Below are 21500 nucleotides of genomic sequence, written 5' to 3' on the forward strand. Positions count from 1 at the left end.
TCGCGAGGCCGGCTGCCGCCGTCGCAACCGACCGCCTCGTGGTCTTCGGGCCGCGATATGCGTCGTGATATGCGTGCCGTACTAGTGAAGCTCTGCAACTATGTCAGGCGACGTGAAATTGCCGTACTCACTCGCCAACGCGCCCCGACAGCGTACGTGTCGACAGGGTGCCTGCGGGGTTGTGCTGGAAGAAAAGTAGTCTAGAGATGAGGACGCAGGAGTTGTAGTTAGAGTGGAATCTGGATGATACGATTCTGGGTGATACGAATTTTAGGATGATACAAATTTCTGGTAAGTACCGGCGAAATTGCACTGCTTGAAATGGAAAAAATTTCGGCTCTTACGGACGGACCTGCGGTGCCCGGCGGATGATAAGAACGAGTTGGCGAGGCGCCTGACTGCTGAGCGAGCAAGCTATGGCGATGTATTGGCCCTCTTTGTCGCTCTTTATCTAGTTTTTTCTGACCGCGGACGCCGAATCGCCAACACGGGCGTGAAAATATTGCGCTCATAATGCCGACGCGCACGAATCGCGTGCAAAAATTAGTGAGTGAGCTTGGGCACCGCAAGTGAGGAGGTAAAAGTCCAGAAAAGGCTGCTCAGCGATATGGAGGTTAAAAAAAAGCAGAAAAACATCACGGATTTCGTCACGCGGAAGTAAGAAAAGAAATAATCGGAAACTTGTTTTAGTGCTTAATTTTTTGGCCTGTGTTGTTCACACGAATTTCGGATGATATGAGTATTTTTCGCGATGCCGCGAGATTCGTATCATCGAGATTTTACTGTAAACGGATGGGAATTTACAAATTGCAGAGGGGAGAAAATAGTATGCAATGGCAGGAAACGGTGACATAGTTCGGGCACGCGCCGGCGAGTGAGTTCGGCAATTTCACGACACCTGACTTTGTTTCAGAGCTTAATGAGTACGGCAGGCATATGACGATGCCCATCTTAGATGTTACGTAGAGTTCATAAAGGCATAGAATTCACATACCTGGAAATTAAAGGTGAAATGTGCTCATGTGGCCTCAGGGTTGGGGAAGGGGGGGGGCTAATGGGCTATCTTGTCATTATCAGAGGCGTTTTGGTTGCTTGCGGCAAACATGTCGTAAAGGGGCAAGGTTCAGCGCATGTTGGTTGCCAGAAATAGCTGGCCACTGCCTGTGTAAACAATAATGCTGCTATCGGTGACTGGTCGTTTTAGACCCTTACGGTGGCAGCGCTGATGCTGCTTATAGTAATGCATGTGCAACACAGGGAGGAGTGTGATGTTCAATTATGCAGTCAAAGCCGTGGCTCTACTGATGTTATTGGTCAGTGCTCCCACAATAGCCTTCCAATAGTGCTCGATTTTACGTAGCATGTTTCTTGTGACGAGCAATTTTTAGTTTGTTAATATAAATCTGCTATTGTGTAAAAATGAGAACTTGTTTCTTTTTTTTTAATTTTTGTTGTGCAGGCCGCTGCACAAAGCTCAGTGCAGAAAAATGGGGACAAAATATCCATGTTCTGGTTTTTTTTTTATTTTTTACTATCGTTGAAGGGCGTGCTTTTAGCGATTATCTATCAAGAATGCAATACGTGTCTTAAAATTTCTTCTATAAACATTGCTCCGAAAGCTGGTTTTGCTCCTCCGATACACATTTTTGCCTGCTCCAAAAGCTGCTTCAAAGTGGCCTAAGCCGGTAGCATCACTGCTAAAGGCATTGAGCTGCTGAGCACAATGTCGTGGGTTCGTTTCCCAGCCGTGGCGGCTGCTGTTCTGATGGAGGTGAAGAGCAAAAACGCCTGTGTGTACGAGATCCCCAGGTGGTCAAAATTGATCCGGAGTCCTCCACTACAGCACACCTCATCGCCTGCGCTGCATTGGCGCGTTAAACCTTACAATCATTCAATCAATCCAACTACTTGCACAAGGGGCCTGCCATAAAAGCCGTTTCAAAGTGTTGAGAGCAGGCAGCTCTGTCAGTATATGAGGGTTTTAACCCATCGTCTCGGTGGATATTTAGGCTCCTTTCACTAGTGGCACAGGCAAGGATTCATGGAAAAGTTTTCAGCCGTATTTAAACTTTTTTGTATATGTAAGTGCTTTCACTTAGTTTCATGCTGATAAGCGTTAACAAGCTGGAGCTGGAGCTAGCCATGCTGCTCCACTGTTGCCGTTCGCATCTTGTTGCTGGGTGCCGGACCATTTGTAAGATATTAGGCCATGCGGGCACTGCTGACCAGAACAGTGGTTCTCTTCGGTTTAAGGTTTTTGGGCAGCAGCCAGCTGGCTGACAGAAGTGTGCTCTTTGGCAGGAATTTGCGTCCTTATTACTTATAACAATGAGCGTATTACTTATTTTTGTGGCCCTTTGTCGTCCATTTGTTTTTTGATGAAAAATTGTCAGTCTTATTTTTCTGCTAGGTCATCCTGCATTATGCGTTTTATTTATCTTTTTCTCCACGCTGTTTTTTGTATGGTGAAATAAAAAGACTATATTTACCTTGGACAAAAGTTCTGATGCACTTTCCTACGCTCACCCTGAAGGGACACTCAAGTGAATTTGTCAAACTTTTATTGGTGTTTGCACTCCATAGAAGGATTCAAATAAATGTACTTTTTTAGTTTATCCAGTCTTTATAGCGGTATTTAATTAATAAAGCCGAAAAAAAAAGAAATGTTAGCACACATGCTCCGCTGCACCCTTAAACATGCCTTGGCAAAGCCTTTAAATTCCGTGAACATCCTTGAATGCTTGTCTTTGAATCTTGTGCGAACCCTGCAAATCCAGCTTGCAGCTCCAGTGAAGCGAAGTCAGAGAAGCGTTGTAATGCCAATGCACTGATTGCAAATGCACTAGTCTGGAGTTTTTTGCATTCGTGGAATGGAATTTCATTGTTGGAATGGAGTTTTTTTACATTCGTGGAATCAGTAGAGAGCAATATTTCCTGCATAGGAAATCATCAAGAATGATGCAGAAAAGACAACAGCACTTCTGAAGGGATTTTTCTACTAAATTCGCGTAAATGCATCTAGACTCGTCACAAAATGGCCTATATCCAGACTTTGATATGCACAAGTAATGTCGCAGTGCTTCCGAATCACTTTGGAGTCCCTTTAAGGTGCATTAAGCATTGTCGATCAAGCACATCATCTACAAAAGAAACGTAAAAATTTGTCCAGCACCAGACTTACTGTCGCTAAGACTGACGAAACAGCAGAACTGTTTGCACTCCTTTCGTCCACCGAAGCCTAAACATAGCTTAAACTCAGCTCTATCCTCCCGCTTACGTCGCATGTACCCACAAAAGACTTCTCTCCGCTTTCGCAGTCGCTCAGCTCCTTCTTCAAAAGAAAGTATCTTCTTTGATTTGCCCATCTCAGTGGATCAGATACTGATGCTGCCGACGTCATCACCAGGCACAGCCAATCCATATGACGCGCCCCTCTTCATGTCACGTGCACCACATGTGCTCATGCAGAGCCGTTCCTCTCCCCCACTACTTACCGGTCACTCTTCACACGCCATTCGTTCCGTTCCACTCCTTGCCACATGTTGCACAACTATTGCTTACCACCGCCTCACTTAGCCTCTCCTTCGCTGAGCAGAGTATTCTTGTTAACGTGGCTTGGACAGAGCTCAAGCTTAAACAGCTCATTGGTAAAACTAACTGAAAGCACTCATGGCCAAATTGGTTGTTCACACGTACCAAAACAGACTGCCCTAATTTACAAACAATGCAGACATTGTTTGGCTTATTATTTACACTGCTTTCTTCTTCTTGCTGTAAAAATATTTGCCATGTTTAACACAAGTTCAAGTGAAAGCAAGCTACCATTGAAGCATCATTTGTCATCTTACCTTCCAGCCCCATAAAAAAATAAACGGCCACGTTGTGATTAAAAAAGGGCTGCGTTGCAAGCAAAGATTTTAAAAAGTTAAAATTTAGTAGCAAACTTGACTTGTGGATCAATTAAATGGGCTTAGCAATGAAACCCGAAATGTTCAGCTGCATTGTTATTTTTCAACTAACTGTACCAAATGATTTATTCTCCTGTTGGCGTCTCCCAGTTTTCACATTGGACTGTGCCCGCTGCCATCCTGATCAAAACTTTCCTTGTGGTTTTGGCAGCCTGCAAGAAGCTCGAAACATTGAACCCATGAAAATCAGTCTTGCAGTGGGCCGGAAGTGATATGAAGCTACCCGAGCTAAACGGAATACTGGCTCTTGCGTTTAGTAGAAGTGGCAAATGAAAGAGGCCCAGTGATGTAAGGGGGGTTGTCATTGCAACCACCCAGCTTTGATGGTTTTGTTGAAAGTTAAACCGAAATAATGAAAGGGGCTGTGCATTTTAATTTAGGCTGTCAATGGCCATCTATTGTGCTATTCTATGATGTCTGGGCCAGAAGTACCAATAGGGGCAAAACAAATACAACTCATAAAGGCGGAGCATTCCAGGTCACACATATCCTAAAAGAAGCTATGAAAAAGTTTGACCTGGAACATATTTTGTAGCCATTAGTATTTAATGCTATTTATTGCTTTGATTAAAAATGGCGTCATTAAAGAAGTTTACATACAAAAATCATGATTATTAGTATTTAATGCTATTTATTGCTTTGATTAAAAATGGCGTCATTTAAAGAAGTTTACATACAAAAATCATGATGCCACCCCTGCCACAGCCTTTGCAAGACTCGGAAATTTGAAGTTTCTTGCTAGTCGATTTTTGTCTTTGCAGACAGCACACTCAGCGCCAAAAAGGGAGAATTGACGGTTGGGCTAGTTGGTGTTGATGCATCGTAAGTAGCGCTTGAAACGGGACAACAGTAGAGAAGGCACACGCGATAGCGCCGTCGTGTGTGTCTTCTCTGCTGTCATCCCGTTTCAAGCGACTTACGATGCCAAAAAAGGAGCCGATAAATTTTTTCGTTACCACTTCAACAGCAGCGATACTGATGATGAGGAATAGAGCTTTTGGAAACCCGGGGGGGGGGGGGCATCGTAGTTTGGCATGACCTGGCCTTGGTTGGCACAGTCGAGATCCTCATCACAAGATAGACCCCAACACCCAGCATGTCAGGCAGGCCACCCACAGCTCGTAGGAAAGGAGAAAAGGGAGGGTTTGGGGTTTGTTGGCTTTCCCATACATGATGGTACAAGGTGCTGGGCAAGGTGGCAGGTTACTCCAAGGGTAGGTTCCATCAAGGTTTCTATACGGTTAGACATTGGTAGATCTCTGGGTGGCGGTAGCTTCTCTGGGAGCAGGGGCTATGCAACCTACACTAAACTTTTTTTCCACCCATATACTCCCTAGAGGTTCTTTTTCGCCTGTCCTCTAGTGATCCTCCTTGTAGGAGTTTTTTTACTACATGGAACAGGGAGGTTTCGTGTACCTCCTCAAAACAGGGTGTTTTTAGGTGATAGAAAGGAGGTAGTTAGGGAGTGTTAAGAAATGTTAGGGAGAATTTAAGGAGATCAAAATGGAGTATTCTTTACTTCCTCAAGGCGTTTTTAAGTGATGTTTATGGACTTTTTAGGCGGTTGAATAGGAGCTTATTATGGCTCCCTTGGGAAGTACTTATGTTATTTTAGGGGCGTTTTGAGGAGGTTCAAGGGAAGCATTTACTTCTTTTGCATGGAGTTTTACGTTTTGTAGGCCTCGCGAGGGGAGTTTTTAGGAGGTTCAAGGGAAGCATATATTTCTTTTGAATGGAGTTTTGCAAAGCTGGGGCGGTTTTGTAGGCCTTCCGAAAGGAGTTTTTTCAAGGCCACAAGGGAGAGTTTCTAGTTCCCTGCGGGAGTACTGATTTCACACGGTTTTGCTCGGTTTCAGGTTTATTTCAAACGAACTTTCGCATACAAGTTTACATGGTACATGGTGTACAAAAGGAGGCTCCGAAATAAAAACTTAGGGCGACCTCCTATAAGAAAGCAAAAATGGTAAATTGCTAAAAACACGCCAGTTAGGAATGGAAGACAGCAATAGAATGCTAGTTGAACAAACCGTAGAATTAATATTACTACAAGAACTGGAAATACGCGAAAAACAAAGGTAGGCGCAAACAGAACCACATGGTAAGTGAAATCATTATATAATAATAGCGGATCAAGAACGCGTCAGTACTTATCAGAACTTATCAGAACGCATCAGCACTCAGTACAGAAAGTGAAAAAAATGGTTGCAGTGGTTTACAACAACAAAAAAATTTCAGTTGGTGGTCAAATGAGCGATCTGTGTGCTAGTTGAACAAACTGTAGAAACAATATTACTACAAGAACTGGAAATACGCGAAAAACATATAGGCACAAACACAACGGCATGGTAAGTGACATCATTATATAATACTAGAGGATTGAGAACGCGTGAGTACTTAACAGTACGCATCAGTACTCAGTACACAAAGTGAAAAAAATGATTGCAGTGGTTTACAACAACAAAATTTTTTTTCAATTGGTGGTGAAATGTGCGAGAGCTGTGTAACGATTTGATATTGAAAGGTAACGAGCATTTTGTAGATGGTAAAGGCACAAGAGATAAATGATGTAGGAGACAGACAGCAATGAGATGGCTATGGATAAATGAGTAATATAAAGAACGAGAAATATGCTGCGGAAAATACCAGTGCGTTTTGATAAAGACACAAATGCGCCAAGAAAAGTGACCCAGTCTGAGGGGTTAATTGCAAGGATATAGAACAGAATGGGTGGTATCGCGACAGCTTCTTCAGAGTGAGAAGAAAAAGCCATGTAATTCGTGTTTTTCCGATAATTTTGAGTTGATTCATTTGGCACGAGTTGCCAACATTATTTAGATAATTGTTTCAAGTTATATTAGTTGGTTAATATTATTGCTTCACTAAAAGATAGCTGTTTACAGCATACAGAAGGGCCCATCAAATATCCCCTGTTCAGTAAAAAAAAAAGAAAACGTCAGAAACATAATACGAAATTCTTTAAACTACTATCCAATGATTACAGGATTGAAAACAAATAAAATATTGGTGAGGGATATTGATGCGATAAAAGTTAATTAGTTCTAAATCCTTCACACGTGGTTTGGTGCTGGCAAGGTCCAAAAAAGGCATGTTCCACAAACGTTGGAGCTCTGTGTGCCTTCTTGGGATATTGAATGTTGAAAACCCAGAACGATGCAAACAGACTACACAGTCCTCCCAGTAAAGATGATGCAGTCAAGACACTCTGGCCATCGATGCGGAGGCTAATTTCCCCTTTCGCGGAATGCAGGCAGGGAGTCAAAGGAACATCTACCTGAAAAAGCAAAAAAGAAAAAAAAATGCCCCACATGTAAAATTCAAAACAGACACTATGGTTAAACGAACTTAATAATTCGGCACAGTAATAAAATAGTTATGCCAGGTTCCCTGCGAATTTCAGTACTTAAATTAGGAATGCAAAGGCTTCATAAAACCAAGTGCCAGTACATTAACCATCGTAGCTTTTGCAGCAATAAAAAAGATATTACTTCCGCACAATATACTCGAGCACAACTTTAAATGACAGTGAAGTTAAAATGCAAGTCTCTCTAGGTTGATAGATTAGCTCACGGGGAACACTATTATACCCCTCTTACACCTGGCATTTTTTTTTTTAAATAAGGTTGAAACTAGCAAAAACACGTTTTCACCGGAAGGGCTTAAGTGGCCTGACGCGCACAACTTCTTTCTTGGCTGCCGCTGGATGGTGCTACTCGTCCATACTTGGGGTGGCAGTACCGCTTTCCAAGGGAGCATGCGCGCTACGCATGAGAAAATCGTTCGACGCCAAAACTTGCGAGGCCTCAAAAGGCCAATGTTCTTCTTCAGTGAAGCGTAAATACTGATCACAGGTCCAATGGAGAAACATTTTGCTTAGTGGTCTCGAACGGCAAATGACAGGGGAGTTTGGGGAAGCATGAGCGATTTGACCGGAACTGACCAAACTGCTTGGTACGTGGTAATGTTGTATTCAGTTGCTTGTATACTGCTATTAATCACCGCTGCTTCACTTGCTTCCGGTTTATCCTGATGCAAACAGCGACTGCAGTCGTGTTTGCGTCACGCTTGATGAGCAGTTGAACAGCGATTTCTCAGCACTTAAGGCATCTTGGCACTAAATCAATGCTGAAATGGCTATGCGGAGGTCCGACTTCCGTTTGAAATCAACTTGCTGGTTGTCTTCAATGACCCTTTAACAACAAGTTACCCTTATGCCTCATCACTGCAACCGATTGTTCCTCCGTGTGGTGCAAAGTGTGTTAGTGTGTAACGTGAAACGAACCGTTTCTGTGATTTGTAGGACTGATTCTGCTATTAATTACTGCAGTGACAACAAGCTATGAAAGAAAATCCCGCCATCTCCACGAAGTGAATGATGATAAGAGGGGTGAATCTAAAATGCTTATCAGCAGACAATGTGACTCATTAAGTGCAAGCTGCTTTCATAGTGTGTGCATTGACATTACGATATGGCCCCCTGGCAGAATGATGCGCTGCGCGAGATTTTGCCGTACCTAAAAGGACAGGCAACTCATTTTTACGGAGTATAGGATCTGTAAAAGGGTTGCGAGTTGGTAATTATGCATTGCGAAAAATAAACTGCGCGCAAATTAATGAGGACAAGAACACATGAAGACGGCACAATCGCACACTCGCAACTAGTTTATTATTGCACAATTCAAAGCTTCATATGCCCAAGCGCCCAATTGCCGCGCCCCCAATGCGTCACAGTTCTCGGCGCACTCAGCCGAAAATACTAAAAAACCGTAACAACAAAACCACAAAACGAACTTTGAGGCGCACGAAAGGCGAAAAATCAGCAAAGATACCCGCATCATACATGGATTAAGACCCCCCTCCCACCCCCAACACGCATTCCCAGAAGCACCGAAATAGCGCTCAATGTGCGTCTAAATATGCGACTTCTCGATTAAGCAGGGCGATAGAGGGATGACTGACACATTCGGAACCAGCTTTTCTGATGTGGCTGGCTTCTACAATTTCTCGCGTTTGCTGGTTCTTATGTCGCAAAAGGATGGCTGTGCGCTCAAACACAGGGACACAATCAGGTCTGCATGCGCGGCAATGAGAAGATAAGTGGCTCAGGTCACGTTGAAAAATGAAAAAAAAAATATACGGTACTTTTAGACGTCGTACGCTCGAGTTTGTGACAACGTACCCGTGTGCGGCTCTGTCCTGAAGTTCGGAGAAATGCAGGCGGGTTGTGTTATATTTCTCGTCTTGCATTACGCTTTCTTTTATATATTTGCGCCCTTTTCCCCGACCTCTCTACCTTCCTTACCGCTTCCGTCTGACTGCGCTGATTTTCGCCAGCACGAAGTAACCGTCACGTTGCTTTGAAACGACGCCGCGCGCGACAAACGATTTTACCTCGAATGCCCTGTTACAAACCAGCCTACAAGAGAATGCGAACGCGTACCCCAAAACCCGCAAACAAGTAAAATAATACGAGTGTGCGCTTTTTTCTTTGCCCGTGCGCGTACGAGCGGTGAGCGGCACGGGTACCCGGGTACTTCGCTGTTAACCCTATCCAAACGTTTGACAAACGCATCGACTGATGAAAGACCACTTACCAGCGAGCTGTCCACACTTGTCGCCGTATCCAAATGCTGTTTGCGGCCGTTCCTCGTGTGACAGGGGCACATGAAAATCTTTCCACCAAATGGCACTACTAGTCCTTCACAAATAAGAAAAAACGACGGCCCAAGTCGGGGCTTGAAGCTCCGGCCGCGCCGAGTCACCGGCCGCGCTGCGTTGATGCACAGAGGTTGTATACATCCGGGCAGCCAGTCGTGCCGCCAGGGCAAGTTGAGTCGCTGCAGTCGGGTGCGTTGGCGCGCTGGCACGGGAATTTAAATCGTCTATGTATGCGCAAGCAAGCGAAGCAGATGAACGTTGCAATTGTTTGCAACGGCGAGAACTGCCTCTTCGTTAGCAGCAGAGTTTGACACCACCTATCGCCAAAATAAACAGATTGAGACAACACGGCCGCGCTCTCTGCCTGTGATCGCGCTGGTTGAAACATCTATACGGGTATACGTACGGTATTGGTTTTGTAGCTGCGTGCAACCGTTGCGTCCTGCTTACTCGTTCTAATTAGCATTAGGCCATGGTTGAAGTGCTGGTGCGCGGAGACAACAGAAGACTAACATGGCCACCGCCCGCTTGAGATGATTACCTCAGATAGGGCGTTTATTGTGGACGTGGTAGTATACAAGGAACCGAACGCCATCTCACAAATGGTGTTAAGTCGTTCTAAATCCTCCCTTTTGCTACCCGGATGGGCAACGGTACTACCGTGGAGGTTCGTCCACTTCTTTAGATCATGCCTAGGGAGTACATTTTTTGGTATAGGTACTTTTCAGGGCACATTACTTGATTAAAACTCCATTTCCGGCTAGTTTGCGTTTACAGTGTAGATTATTGCTCTACTTTGGTGGTAGCAGGTGACCATGTTTGCATAAGTGGTCAGCGTTTCTACCGGGGGCAGATGCATGGATTGTCGCTCTTGGGTAAAGGTGCAATGTACACGCACGTGGGCATCTTTTAGGGCTTTTACATTTCGTGTGAGTATCATGGGTATGGGTATCCACACAATTTGTTTTCGGAAAACGAATCATTTGGGTGATTTCGGCTGTTTGGCGATGCATCGCCATTTGTGGCTTTAGCAAACTACTTTAAACTGCATTAGCCCTAATATGCCTTCTCTTCGCGGCAGCTAGGGCAAGGCAACTTTCTCTGTGGCTTCTGTATGTCTTGATTGATTGTTTGTAGGGTTAACGCGCCGACGCAACGGAGGCAATGAGGCGCACCGTAGTGGAGTGCTTCAGATTAATTTTGACCCCCTGGGGATCTTTGACGTGCGCCAAAATCTCGTACGCACTGGTGTTTTTGCATTTTGCCTCCATCAGAAAAGTGGGCGCCGGGGCGAGGAATCGAACCTGCGTCGTCGTGCTCAGTAGCACGCCTTAGCGACTGAGCCACTGCGGCGGGTCTTCCGTATGTCTTGCTTGAATGGTGAAGGCATTGGTTTTTTGGTCTGCTGCATTGGTTGTGCTGGCCATGTCAGAGCTAAATGTAGTGTATTGTCATTTTTGCCATACTTGCCGTTTGTTGCACTTGCAATGTTGCGAGCTTTATGACCTCGGTGCATTCTCGGAATCGGAGTTACTCTGCATTATTCTAAATGGACGAACCCATGCCTTGTATCTTGCGATCGCGGTGCTATTTTAGGGTGACCCTTTGTGTGGGTGCTAGCTTGAAGCGTCCAAGAGAAATGTATGATGGACGTCTTATGTGCTTCGAGGTGTTATAAAATTCTGGTTGGTGTAGTTGCTTCTACACTTTCGAGGGCAGGCTTTTACGTATGCAAGATAAGGTTACTCTTGCTTTGTTTCGAGGGCTGAGTACAGTATACTATAAGAGATAAGACTTGTGCGTATTGTTTAAAGCCCTAAAACTGATGCCGAGTAGATTTACCTATGCGTCTCCTTGAACAAAATAGTCGTTCCATCAAATGATACCGAACAGAAGAAGCAAGCACTCCTATGTTAACGAAATGCAAAGGGATCACAAGAATGAGATGGCATTGGTAGCATTTTTCCGTAATACTAGCAAGGAAAGGAGGCGCAGGGTATCATGATTGGTACTCTTAAAAAACATGTTCATTTTCTATCATGTAAAATTGAAACCTGCCCTACATACGAGCTATCTTGTTCTTCTTTTAACCCTTTTACTCTATCTCCCAGATTTTACTAATTGAATTTCGCAGCACCTATTGATCTTATTATTTCATACTCCCCCCTTAATTGGCTTTGAGCCATTAAACTTGTTGCTGTTATGCTGGTATTAAAGGGGCCATATAAAAGAACTGGCCTTTGGTAACTCGGCTAAAAATCACGCCACAAAAGACGTCTTAGAAAAAAAAACACGTAAGAAATATTCAAAACTTTTGAAATATTAATCAGCACCTGACATTTAACCAAAAGGTACAAATAAGAGAAGAATTTCAGGCTGGTATCATGTAACCCTTGAATACCACCTTGCTTTCATTAGTTGCTTGCTAGTCTAGCGCCAATCTTTCCCAATTTCACACTACAGTGATGATATATGTCAGCATAATACAGTTATGAGTGGGAAGACTACATGTCATCACTAAAGTGATATGATCAAAAAGAACTAGAGGCTACGCTACAATTGCTGGCTTATTTTTTGGTGATGGTGTCAGTCGGTAACCACCAATCGCACAAGAAAGATTCTGTGAAGTCAAAGAAATAGCCGGAAAGTTGCTGTGGAGTTGCCACTGGTTCATATGGTTTCGTTAATGTCTTGATTTTTTTTGTGCAGTTATAAAATTCGTACGTCTTACTGAGACGGTCTTGTATTTTGCCTTCATGGGCGTTTTAAGACACGGAAGTAAAGGGCTGAGGACAAGCACAGCCAATCGATTACATTGTGTTATTGAATTTGTGTTTTTCCCATAGTTGTTGAAGTTTTAGCTGTTGAAGTTTTAATTATCATTATTGCAAACACTTTCCTATATGACAGCGGCGCGTAGGGTGGCCACTCGATTACAACTGGTGATGGATTCCACAAGGACAAATGTACGTACGCATGCTTGTAGTATTTTGTTAGAGATTCTACTAAATGCTATCTTGAACAAGTTCACTTGCTTTTTCTCTATTTATTTGTCAATACTCTCAGCCTTCGTAGAGGATTTTTAATAAAGACAAGACTTACAAACAATACTTATAGCAACAGAGTATCAAGCAACACTTTCTTGGGAAAGATGAATCAGATTTTATAAAGCAGACAGTCTTTCTTGGGCATTTGAAAGTGAAAATTTTGTCTGTCTGTTTGTCTGTCTCTAACTCAATTCAGCCACCCGCCAAAGTGAAACAGAAGCTGCGCAATAGGTTTATATAGGTGCCGTACAGCGCTCAGAAGGCGACACAGAGCCCGCGACACCCAGCGCCCGCTTCGGCAGATATGTGCAACACTGGGTCGGTCCCCGCAAGCCAGTACCTTCCTGGCTGGGGGGTGCTCCTCTTTTTGCAGCGCAGATTACGCTTATTAGTCGCCCCTTTTGGGTTTAAAACACAGTGAAAGATTGTACAGTAATCCTGCCACAAATTGCAGGTGAATGAAGGAGGATTTATTCGGTTGAATTCGCATATGAGAAGGCATATAACGGCAGCATAGGCGTGATGCTTAGAAGAGAAACGCTTGTACAGCCTGCCTGCGGGCAAAACGCTCTCAAGATCAGCATGTTTCGCTTCAAAAGAAAACGTAATTTATATTGTTCAATCCACAAAAGAAGAGACTTTGTCTGCAAATATATCAAACGTTGCGCGATGTTTCCGCGTGGGGTATTTCATCCGTGTGAGAACTGGACCACAGGGGTGTTACATATGGGTCTTTGATCCGAATGTGATGCTCTATACATGTTAGGGCGTGAAAATCACACTTGTTTGTGTATAGCGAAAGTGTGCACGTTAATAAGTGCCCGCTCCGCGGAGAAACTTTTGGGTTTCCAGGTGTAGATCAGTACGGCAGCTGTATACAAACACGCCCCGAAAAACGAAACTTCACGAGAAGCCTATCACAAGACATTTTATTGGGCGGGGATGGGGTGGGGGGAGAGGAGGGGTAAGCAGAACATCTAATAGGCGTATCGGAATAAATTACGGAATATTCATATTCGTGTACTTTTTTCTCCGCTCCAACGGGTCCGGCATGAGACCTCTGTTAGAAAGAAATAGTGGCGCTTTTATTACCGTCAACAACTTCACAGTAGAAGTCACGGGAGAAAAATTTAGTTCCCAGAGGACACCCCTCACTGTGACCGGAATCACAATGGATGGGATAAAGTTTGTCCTACTGCTCCTCCTCCCCAAAAGGGAAAATTTCGTCCTGCGTTCATATATTTCCAACTTTTTTGCGGCACGTCTTTTATTTATTTTTCTTTGCTTTTCAGTGGCTTAGACAACAATTTTATTGTTTCTTTTGCAAGAAGAGGTGGTGATTCTATGCTATCCAATAGCTCGCGAAGCATTTGGGAACGTTAACGCCTAAAAGTGTCCGCCCCATATGGGGTTATATGTATTAGGGCGATGTAAGCATGTGAGATATTAGACAAATCAGAGTATAACCGCTGGGTGATAAACTAAGATGTTATGGCTGTGTTTGGAGGCCCTTTTTGTTACCAAATTTAATGCGCACTTATGTGTATTTACCGCCTGTTAACCAGCCTAACAAGTTGCTCGTACACCACGGCAGTACGTAATCCACACGCATTGTGTTGGCTTTTCAGTTTCAGTAACCAGGCTTCGTATCTGCGAAAAAAAGAGTAGAATCCGCGGGAGAATGCAAAGCCTTGAACACACGCTTCCCAGTTGTGTTAACCTACTGCTCGGCAGGAAGGCGACAGCATTTTATTAGCGCCCCGTTTTATTTGGAGGCTTCCCCCTACTATATAACATTTCTGCATGACTTTGTTGCAGTATGTACTAGATATACATGCGTATAACGTTATGACAGACGTTTTTGCAAAGTTGCTTTGAGGGGCACTGAAGGCGGGCGGCGCGGCGGGACCGACCCAGTGTTGCCCGGGTCTGCCGCAGCTGGCGCTGTGCTCGCGCGGCAAACTTCGCTGTCTGGAGCCTATACCCACAGCCAAATCTAAACGTTCAAGTCTGGTGGCAATGTTCTCACTTGTCAACATTGTTGAACTGTTGAACTAGAACAAAACATTACGCAAATATGAGGCAGAAAATCAATACCTAAATGATATTTGCAGTGCTACATTATGAAAAATTTATGGATGCTTTATTTTTGCAATAGCCAATGAAATACTGCATTCACTGCATTGAAAAATTCGCTCCGTCGCCTGCTGTCGCCCGTGCCACTACAGCTTCTAGCAGCATTTGGAAACAGTTACAAAATGTTCCACTAGATAAGTTCCACTTTCCGCTTGGAACGCATGTGCAGTAGGGCAAAGTGGTTCTATAAACGTTGAAGTAGGGCACCTGGATTCATGTGCGCCTCCGCCATACGGCTGTGCTGGCATCGAAGCACCCAGCCTGGAGCAGTGGAACGCAGTAAATTTCAATTGACTTGAGCACACATCTAGCATGTTTACCTTGGGAGGAGCGCGGCAGGAGAGGAACAGCATGAAAGGTGAGCCGGAAAGCGAAGGGAGGCATTTACTTGGCAAATGTTGATTAAAGACTAGTCTTTCGTCGACATTTGCAACGAAAAAAAGCAGATACACAGCAAATTTTTTTGGAATAGGTGTTCAGCAACACCAAAACCCTATTTGACTGAGGTATTCTGAATATGAAAATGGTGATCACAATTTTTGACTAGTGTAATACAGTGGTTTTAAATACAGTGTTTTTATAAGTCTTTTTGCTGATCTTTATTTGTCAACAGATTTGCCTGCGTTAATGTGTAAAAAAACGGCGTTTTTGAAAAAAATGACCTAGTGCCAAAGGCTTACGTGAAGAGCAAGCAGCTCCTTGTCGCTTTTTACATAGCATCATTGCTTCAGTTTCAAAAAAAGCAATCAGGCAAGCCTGAATGACATTGCTGGGGCTGGTATTGCCAGCCTGATAACTGGTGATTGCATCAGTAATAAGCTCATTATTTTTTCTCGTTCATCTGTAAGTGCTAAGGTGTTCATGACTTCCTGGGTACTTGTGAAGCATTTAGCTGGATTAGGGATCAAAATATGCCTGAAAAAGCTGAAGAGCAAACATGATAAATGAACTGCTCTTAATAAATCTTCAGCAAAAAAGGTCTGATCTGAACAATGCACAACCAATTCTAGAGAAGGGAAATCTTGTATACTTGTGTACTGACACATTCTGCATGGCCTGTATTGACTGGACCATTTCGAAGTTTACGTCCTCTAACCCCTGTGTGTAGTCTAGCCTCATAGTTGTGCTGGTGGATTTTAAACGGAGTATAGTTAAATGTCATGTTGCTTTTAAGTTTTGGTGCAGGTACATCCCGAGTTTGTTCAATATTGCATGTATACCATAATAGTCATCTTGTGAACTACCATGTAAGCTTATTATAGAAGGCTACATCACTTGAATTGAGTGATACTTTTAACCAAAATAGTGGTGGCCGGAGTTGCATGTTTTGAAGCGCTGTTTCTGTGTGTGTGCCAAGACATAACTACGAGGGGCTGAGCTTTGAAGTTGTATCAGGCTGTTGACTCATGTATGCCTTTAATTGCTATTGATGCCGGCCGCTACTATAATGTAGGAAGTTGGCAGCTACGTATTCTCAAATGATGAGATGAAATGAGCATTTGATTTCAAACTCTTAACCACGCCACACTCATGGACCAAGGGCAGTCTGAATCTTTTCATTGACTATGTTGAGTGAGGTCTTCGGTGCACCAAGCACGTGGGTCACTGGACGCTTGCTGTCAATTGTAGGTGTGCCAGTAGAGTGTTTCAAGAGCTTGTGAAACACAATGGCACATTGCAGGGTTTTTTCACCTTAAGAAATTTGATGCAGAAAAAAATAGGTATACAGGTGCATGCATATGTACATTGTGCATTACTTTTCGCTGTGTGTAATATGCTCAAGATTATCTTATTCCCATATATTGCAACTTTTTGCGGTCTTTTGCAGTTTTGCACCTCTCCATTCTCTTTGAAATCTTAATCTGCAATGGTAGTGCTCTGGAGTTTTATTTTAACCTTACTTTGCTCACCTAATTGTTGTTCGGCCTTGGTGTTGTCAAAAAGCTTGCGTGTAAATGATAAAGCAAACCAGAAATCTTCCTCTTCGCATACATAGTCACAGATGAAAGCATGACAGTCAAGTCTGCTACGAGCAGTGGTGACGACTTGCCATAAAGGTAACTTACATGTTTTGTTCTGATGTCTGCCCACACACCAAAGTACAGTTTTTTTATAGCTAATAAGCACTGTGAATGTGGTGCGATATTGCAGGGCAGAAAGTGCCTTTGAGCAATGATTTCTCCCCTATGGCCACATTTTCTGTGTTTTGAAACAGAGCAAAATGTGCTCTTTAAGAATGCATATGGAGCTCAGACACTTTATAGAGGCAATCATTTTGTTGGTTGTGTGGTTAATCTTTATGAATGCGTAATGAGCTTAGTCACTTTGTGAGATTGTTTAGTAGCTAATTCGGTTTGCTTAATCACTTTATATAGGCAATCATTTTGTTGGCTGTCTGGTTAATCTATGTCACTGCCTTTGTCAGCCATCTGGCATGCCTTCCTTTCAGAGAAAAATGTTTTGGTGTCACTCTTCTCACCATTGTCCACTGACTTGGTGACCTTTAAAAGATAACTAGGCCGCAACACTACAGTTAACAGATTGGAGGTACAATTTCAGTGTAAGTTGTGCCGGAACGTAATGTTTGCCGGTTTAAATTATGGTACTTAGCCTAATAGCAGTGAGCCTAACAAATGCACTGAGTATCTGTTGCTTGAAAGCATAAACACTAAGAGAAATCAAACAGTGATGAGGCCGTGTAATCCTGGGGAACATTCACTTGGGTGCGCTACAACACCCTGGAAAGTACTTTGTGCCTGCAGAAAGGTGTCAACCAACATTTGCATAAAAGTAATGCATTTTGTTGTGAGCTGATAAAGTTACAAGGCACAAGCAAACCTTAACACATCTTTTGGTTATATTTTGTTGTGCAGGTGGCCAAGAAGAGTTGCAGAAGCCTGGAAGCAACCGCAGGCAAAAATGGGGTCTTGGGCTTGCAAACATTGCTAAACACTTGTTATTTGAAACATTTTTGTTGCACTGCAGACTTTAGCTCATTTCTCAATTTTTTTCTAAAGATGCAGGCATAAAGTTCAAACGTAACTTCAATATTTTGTACATTTTTACAGGTAGTTGCAATTACAAGTTTTTATATATATCAAGTTTTTTGCGCCTTGTGAAACATGCTTGTTTTTGCAGTTCTAGTACAAACAGCTGATTTCTCATTTTTTCTAACGATGCAGGCATCAAGGGCAACCATAACCTCAATATTTTATGCATTTTTACAGGTAGTTTACAGTTACAAGTTTTCATAAATATCAGGTTTCTTGCACCTTGTGAAACATGCTTGTCTTTGCAGTTCTAGTACAAACAACATCTTCTGTACTAAATGTGATCTGAGAATTGTTTTAATTGTTCACCATTTTGTATTTCAGTGCTCTACGAGTAGGTTGTTTCTTGTACGCTGAATAAAGTGCTCCATCAGGAAATGCCTGATTTTCACAAAATTGTGCTCACGATTCTGTAAAATTAATGACCCTCTTGAAAAAGGGGTGTATGCAAAGTTGACCTCAGTGAAAACAAAAATCAAAAAGTAATGACTCCAAACAAAATGGAAAACGCCTGCCATAATTAACACAACGAAAAATTACCCCCGTCTCTCCGCGAGGGAACCCTAGTGTGATGCGACGCATCTGGGGGTTCAATTGGCGTTTCCATTAGGTTGATTCTCTAAATCACATGAAACGTGTTGTGAACGCGTAGGATGCCTTTCCATTACATGCGGGTGTTCTCATACGCGGGACGATGGGAGTAATTGTACATTTTCATGTGGCTTCCATCACCTCTTCATCGGAAGAATCAAGTCAAGCACGAAGTAGTCAAGCACGAAGAAGTAGTCAAGCAAGGTCACGTCAAGTGCGAGAGTGAGCGCTTGACTGAACCGCCGCGGCGCGATACCCGCTTTATATTCCCAGCGCTTGAAGGAGAGGAGACAGCGGAGGAGAGACACACATGCGCGCGGGAGCAGCTGTTTACGCAGCGAAGCGCGCGCCAACCAAGCACACCACCTCTCGTTATGTTAATGAGCCGGAGTGAGAGTGTTGCGCACAGCTGTGGGAGAAACCAACGGAGGAGGGATGCGGACGTACGCCGACGACGCAGGAGGGACATGCCTCAGAGGAAGAGATGCGTGGCATTTAAAAACATGGAAATGAAAAACCATCGGTCGACCAATACAAAACCCTTTCAGTTTGCTGAGCTTTACCTAACCACAACTGTTTGGTATATGTTATTTTAAATCATTGTTCTCCGAGTATTGGGAATGTTTGTTTCTCAGTGGCTGGCCACTCTTCTATAGATCAAACCACGCGTGGCCTACCCATGTGGCGCTAAGTTAACTGCTTGACGAGAGCCTGACCTGCAATGTGGTATGATGGGAGCAACAACTGACAGGCTCCCATGGTGGGGTGATATTGCGCGACACTTGTGTACGCGTGTCCATGCCAGCTGTAAATGGCAAGCTAGTGGTGACACTGAAGAGCATTTGGACATTCAGGCATTACAAAACCAGGGTGTAGACTGGCATTATGTAAGAATATTAGTGCATATCTACAATGGGTTCACAGCTACCATCGTCGTCCAATCTCTCCGATGTTATTCATAGCATGTTTACAAGAAGTATTCCGAACCTTGTATTGCGAACAGGTGGGAGTAAAGGTTAATGGAGAATACCTCAGTAACCTCAGATTTGCTGATGACGTTGCACTGCTAAGTAACTCGGAGGACGAACTGCAAAGCATGCTTACTGCACTAGACAGAGTAGAACCGTGGGCTTGAAAATTAATATGCAGAAAACTACAGCAATGAACAATATCCTTGGGAGAGCACAGTAGTTTGAGATAGGTGGTGAGGCAATAGAAGTGGTACGCGAATATGTTTACTTAGGCCAAGTTGTGACCCTGGATCCCAACTTTGAGGCAAAGATAATTAGAAAAATAAGAATGGGGTGGAGGGCATTCGGCAGGCATTCTTAGATAATGAATGGCAGCCAACCATTGTTCCCGAAGAAGAAAGTGTACGATTGCTGCATCTTACCGGTACTCGCCTGAGGGCAGAAACATGGGGCCTCACTAAGACTGTTCCACGCAAATTGAGGACGACTCAGAGGGCAATGGAACGGAAGATGATAGGTGTGACATTAAGGGACAAGAAGAGAGCGCAGAGGGACAGGGAACAAACGCGTGTTAAGGACATATTAGTAGATATTAGGAAGAAGAAATGGACGTGGGCAGGGCATGTAATGGGAAGGCAAGAGAACAAGTGGTCATTAAGGGTAACAGAGTGTATCTGTAGAGAAGGCAAGCGTGGCCGGGGGCAGCGGAAAGTTAGATCGGGAGATGAGATCAAGAAGTTTGCAGGAATAAATTGGTCGCCGTTAGCACAGGATGAGTAATTGGAGATTAATGAGAGAGGCCTTTGCCTTGCAGTGGACGTAGATAGGCTGGTGATGATGAAACACCTCAAATCATCATCATTAGAGAATGTGGATTAAGTTGGCTTTTCAGCAAAATATTTCACCGTATGCACCACCAGCTGCACTAGTGAGGCAAGACTAGCATTGCTTCCAAAAGAAAGTTTATGCTTTTGGTACATAATAAAGAACCCCTGCTCGGAAAATTTTGCCCTAGGATAAAGAACGAGTTTTGGTGGTAATGTCAATGAATAAAATACTTGTCTGGAGTACATACGTATCTAACCAATAATCGGGGTATTCGAACCATCACCAGTCAGCATGCAATTAAAAAACCTTTCTATTAGAAAATGTTGAACTATACACTGAAAACAAAATGATATATGCAAACACAAAGCTTGCTAGAGCGGTATAAGTGCCGAACTACTTCGCTGCATATTTTTCACCTTTGTCACAGCCGTGTGCATTTGTGGACACCACAATTGTTCATTGAGCCTTGACACTACTTGTGTGTGCAGGAAGGCTTGAATTTGGTCGTAAAGGGTGAGCAGTTAAACTGAGCTTCAACAGGTGACGCCAGCGCCGCACTCGCTATGACGGGCCTTTAGCACAGGCCGGTTTCATCTTCCGCCATAGGCTGGCATGATGCTCAGCGATGTGTGCAGTCACAAAATGTAGAAATTACGGGGGAAAACGTGTGCCAAAGTCATGTACCAGCTGCGATCGGGACCTCAATGCGTGGGACTAATTCCCATGCAAGCCTCACTGGCTGCAACTTCACAAATACTGTGTGTGTGTAGCTTTTCGCAATGCACCACTTCTGCACAATTTTCCTTTCGAGTGAAAATTTTGTTATTGCATGTTTTTGTAGAGTTTGGAACCTCAGAAGAGTGGAAATAAAACATTACGCTGATAGTGCAAGTATTTATCAATTTACAGTCATCACAACTGGGTCAATAGTTAATTCAGGGGTGAGACAGCTGCGCATATTGCGCCTTTTTGATACAATTCCATTTTCCTGCGCCAAGCTGCTCCAAAAACATGACAATTGCGAAAATTGCGCCAAACTGCTCCAAAAGAGACTGAAAGGCACGGATTTTGATGCTCATGTCAATTCCAGTAGGGACGAAAGCCTCCCGCATCCCAGTGACCGCTTTTATTGGCGGTCATTTGCAAACACAGAAATGGCAAAAATAGAAAGACTGAAGAAATGAAGCAAACGATAGCTTCTAAAACACGATTGGCTTTCTGTCCGGGTTCGCT

The 21500-nt window shown here is 43.6% G+C and overlaps 1 protein-coding gene across 3 annotated transcripts in view; it reads left to right on the forward strand.

Moving 5' to 3' along the window:
• LOC144138729 (TNF receptor-associated factor 4-like) overlaps positions 1 to 18273 on the forward strand; it is a 107460-nt gene extending 89187 nt beyond the window's left edge. For 2 of the 3 annotated variants that reach the window (XM_077671147.1, XM_077671148.1), the window contains 2 exons: positions 12555 to 12610; positions 17701 to 18273. In XM_077671147.1, coding sequence (XP_077527273.1) covers positions 12555 to 12590 — 36 coding nt within the window. In that variant the 3' untranslated portion in view covers positions 12591 to 12610; positions 17701 to 18273. The remainder of the gene's footprint in view (positions 1 to 12554; positions 12611 to 17700) is intronic. The other variant, XM_077671146.1, reaches the window with a different exon arrangement.
• Positions 18274 to 21500: the final 3227 nt, after the last annotated feature.

The sequence above is a fragment of the Haemaphysalis longicornis genome, unplaced genomic scaffold (assembly GCF_048455015.1).
Source record: "Haemaphysalis longicornis isolate Haplotype H1 unplaced genomic scaffold, Haemaphysalis longicornis Haplotype H1 scaffold_5, whole genome shotgun sequence".
NCBI classification, from domain to species: domain Eukaryota; kingdom Metazoa; phylum Arthropoda; class Arachnida; order Ixodida; family Ixodidae; genus Haemaphysalis; species Haemaphysalis longicornis.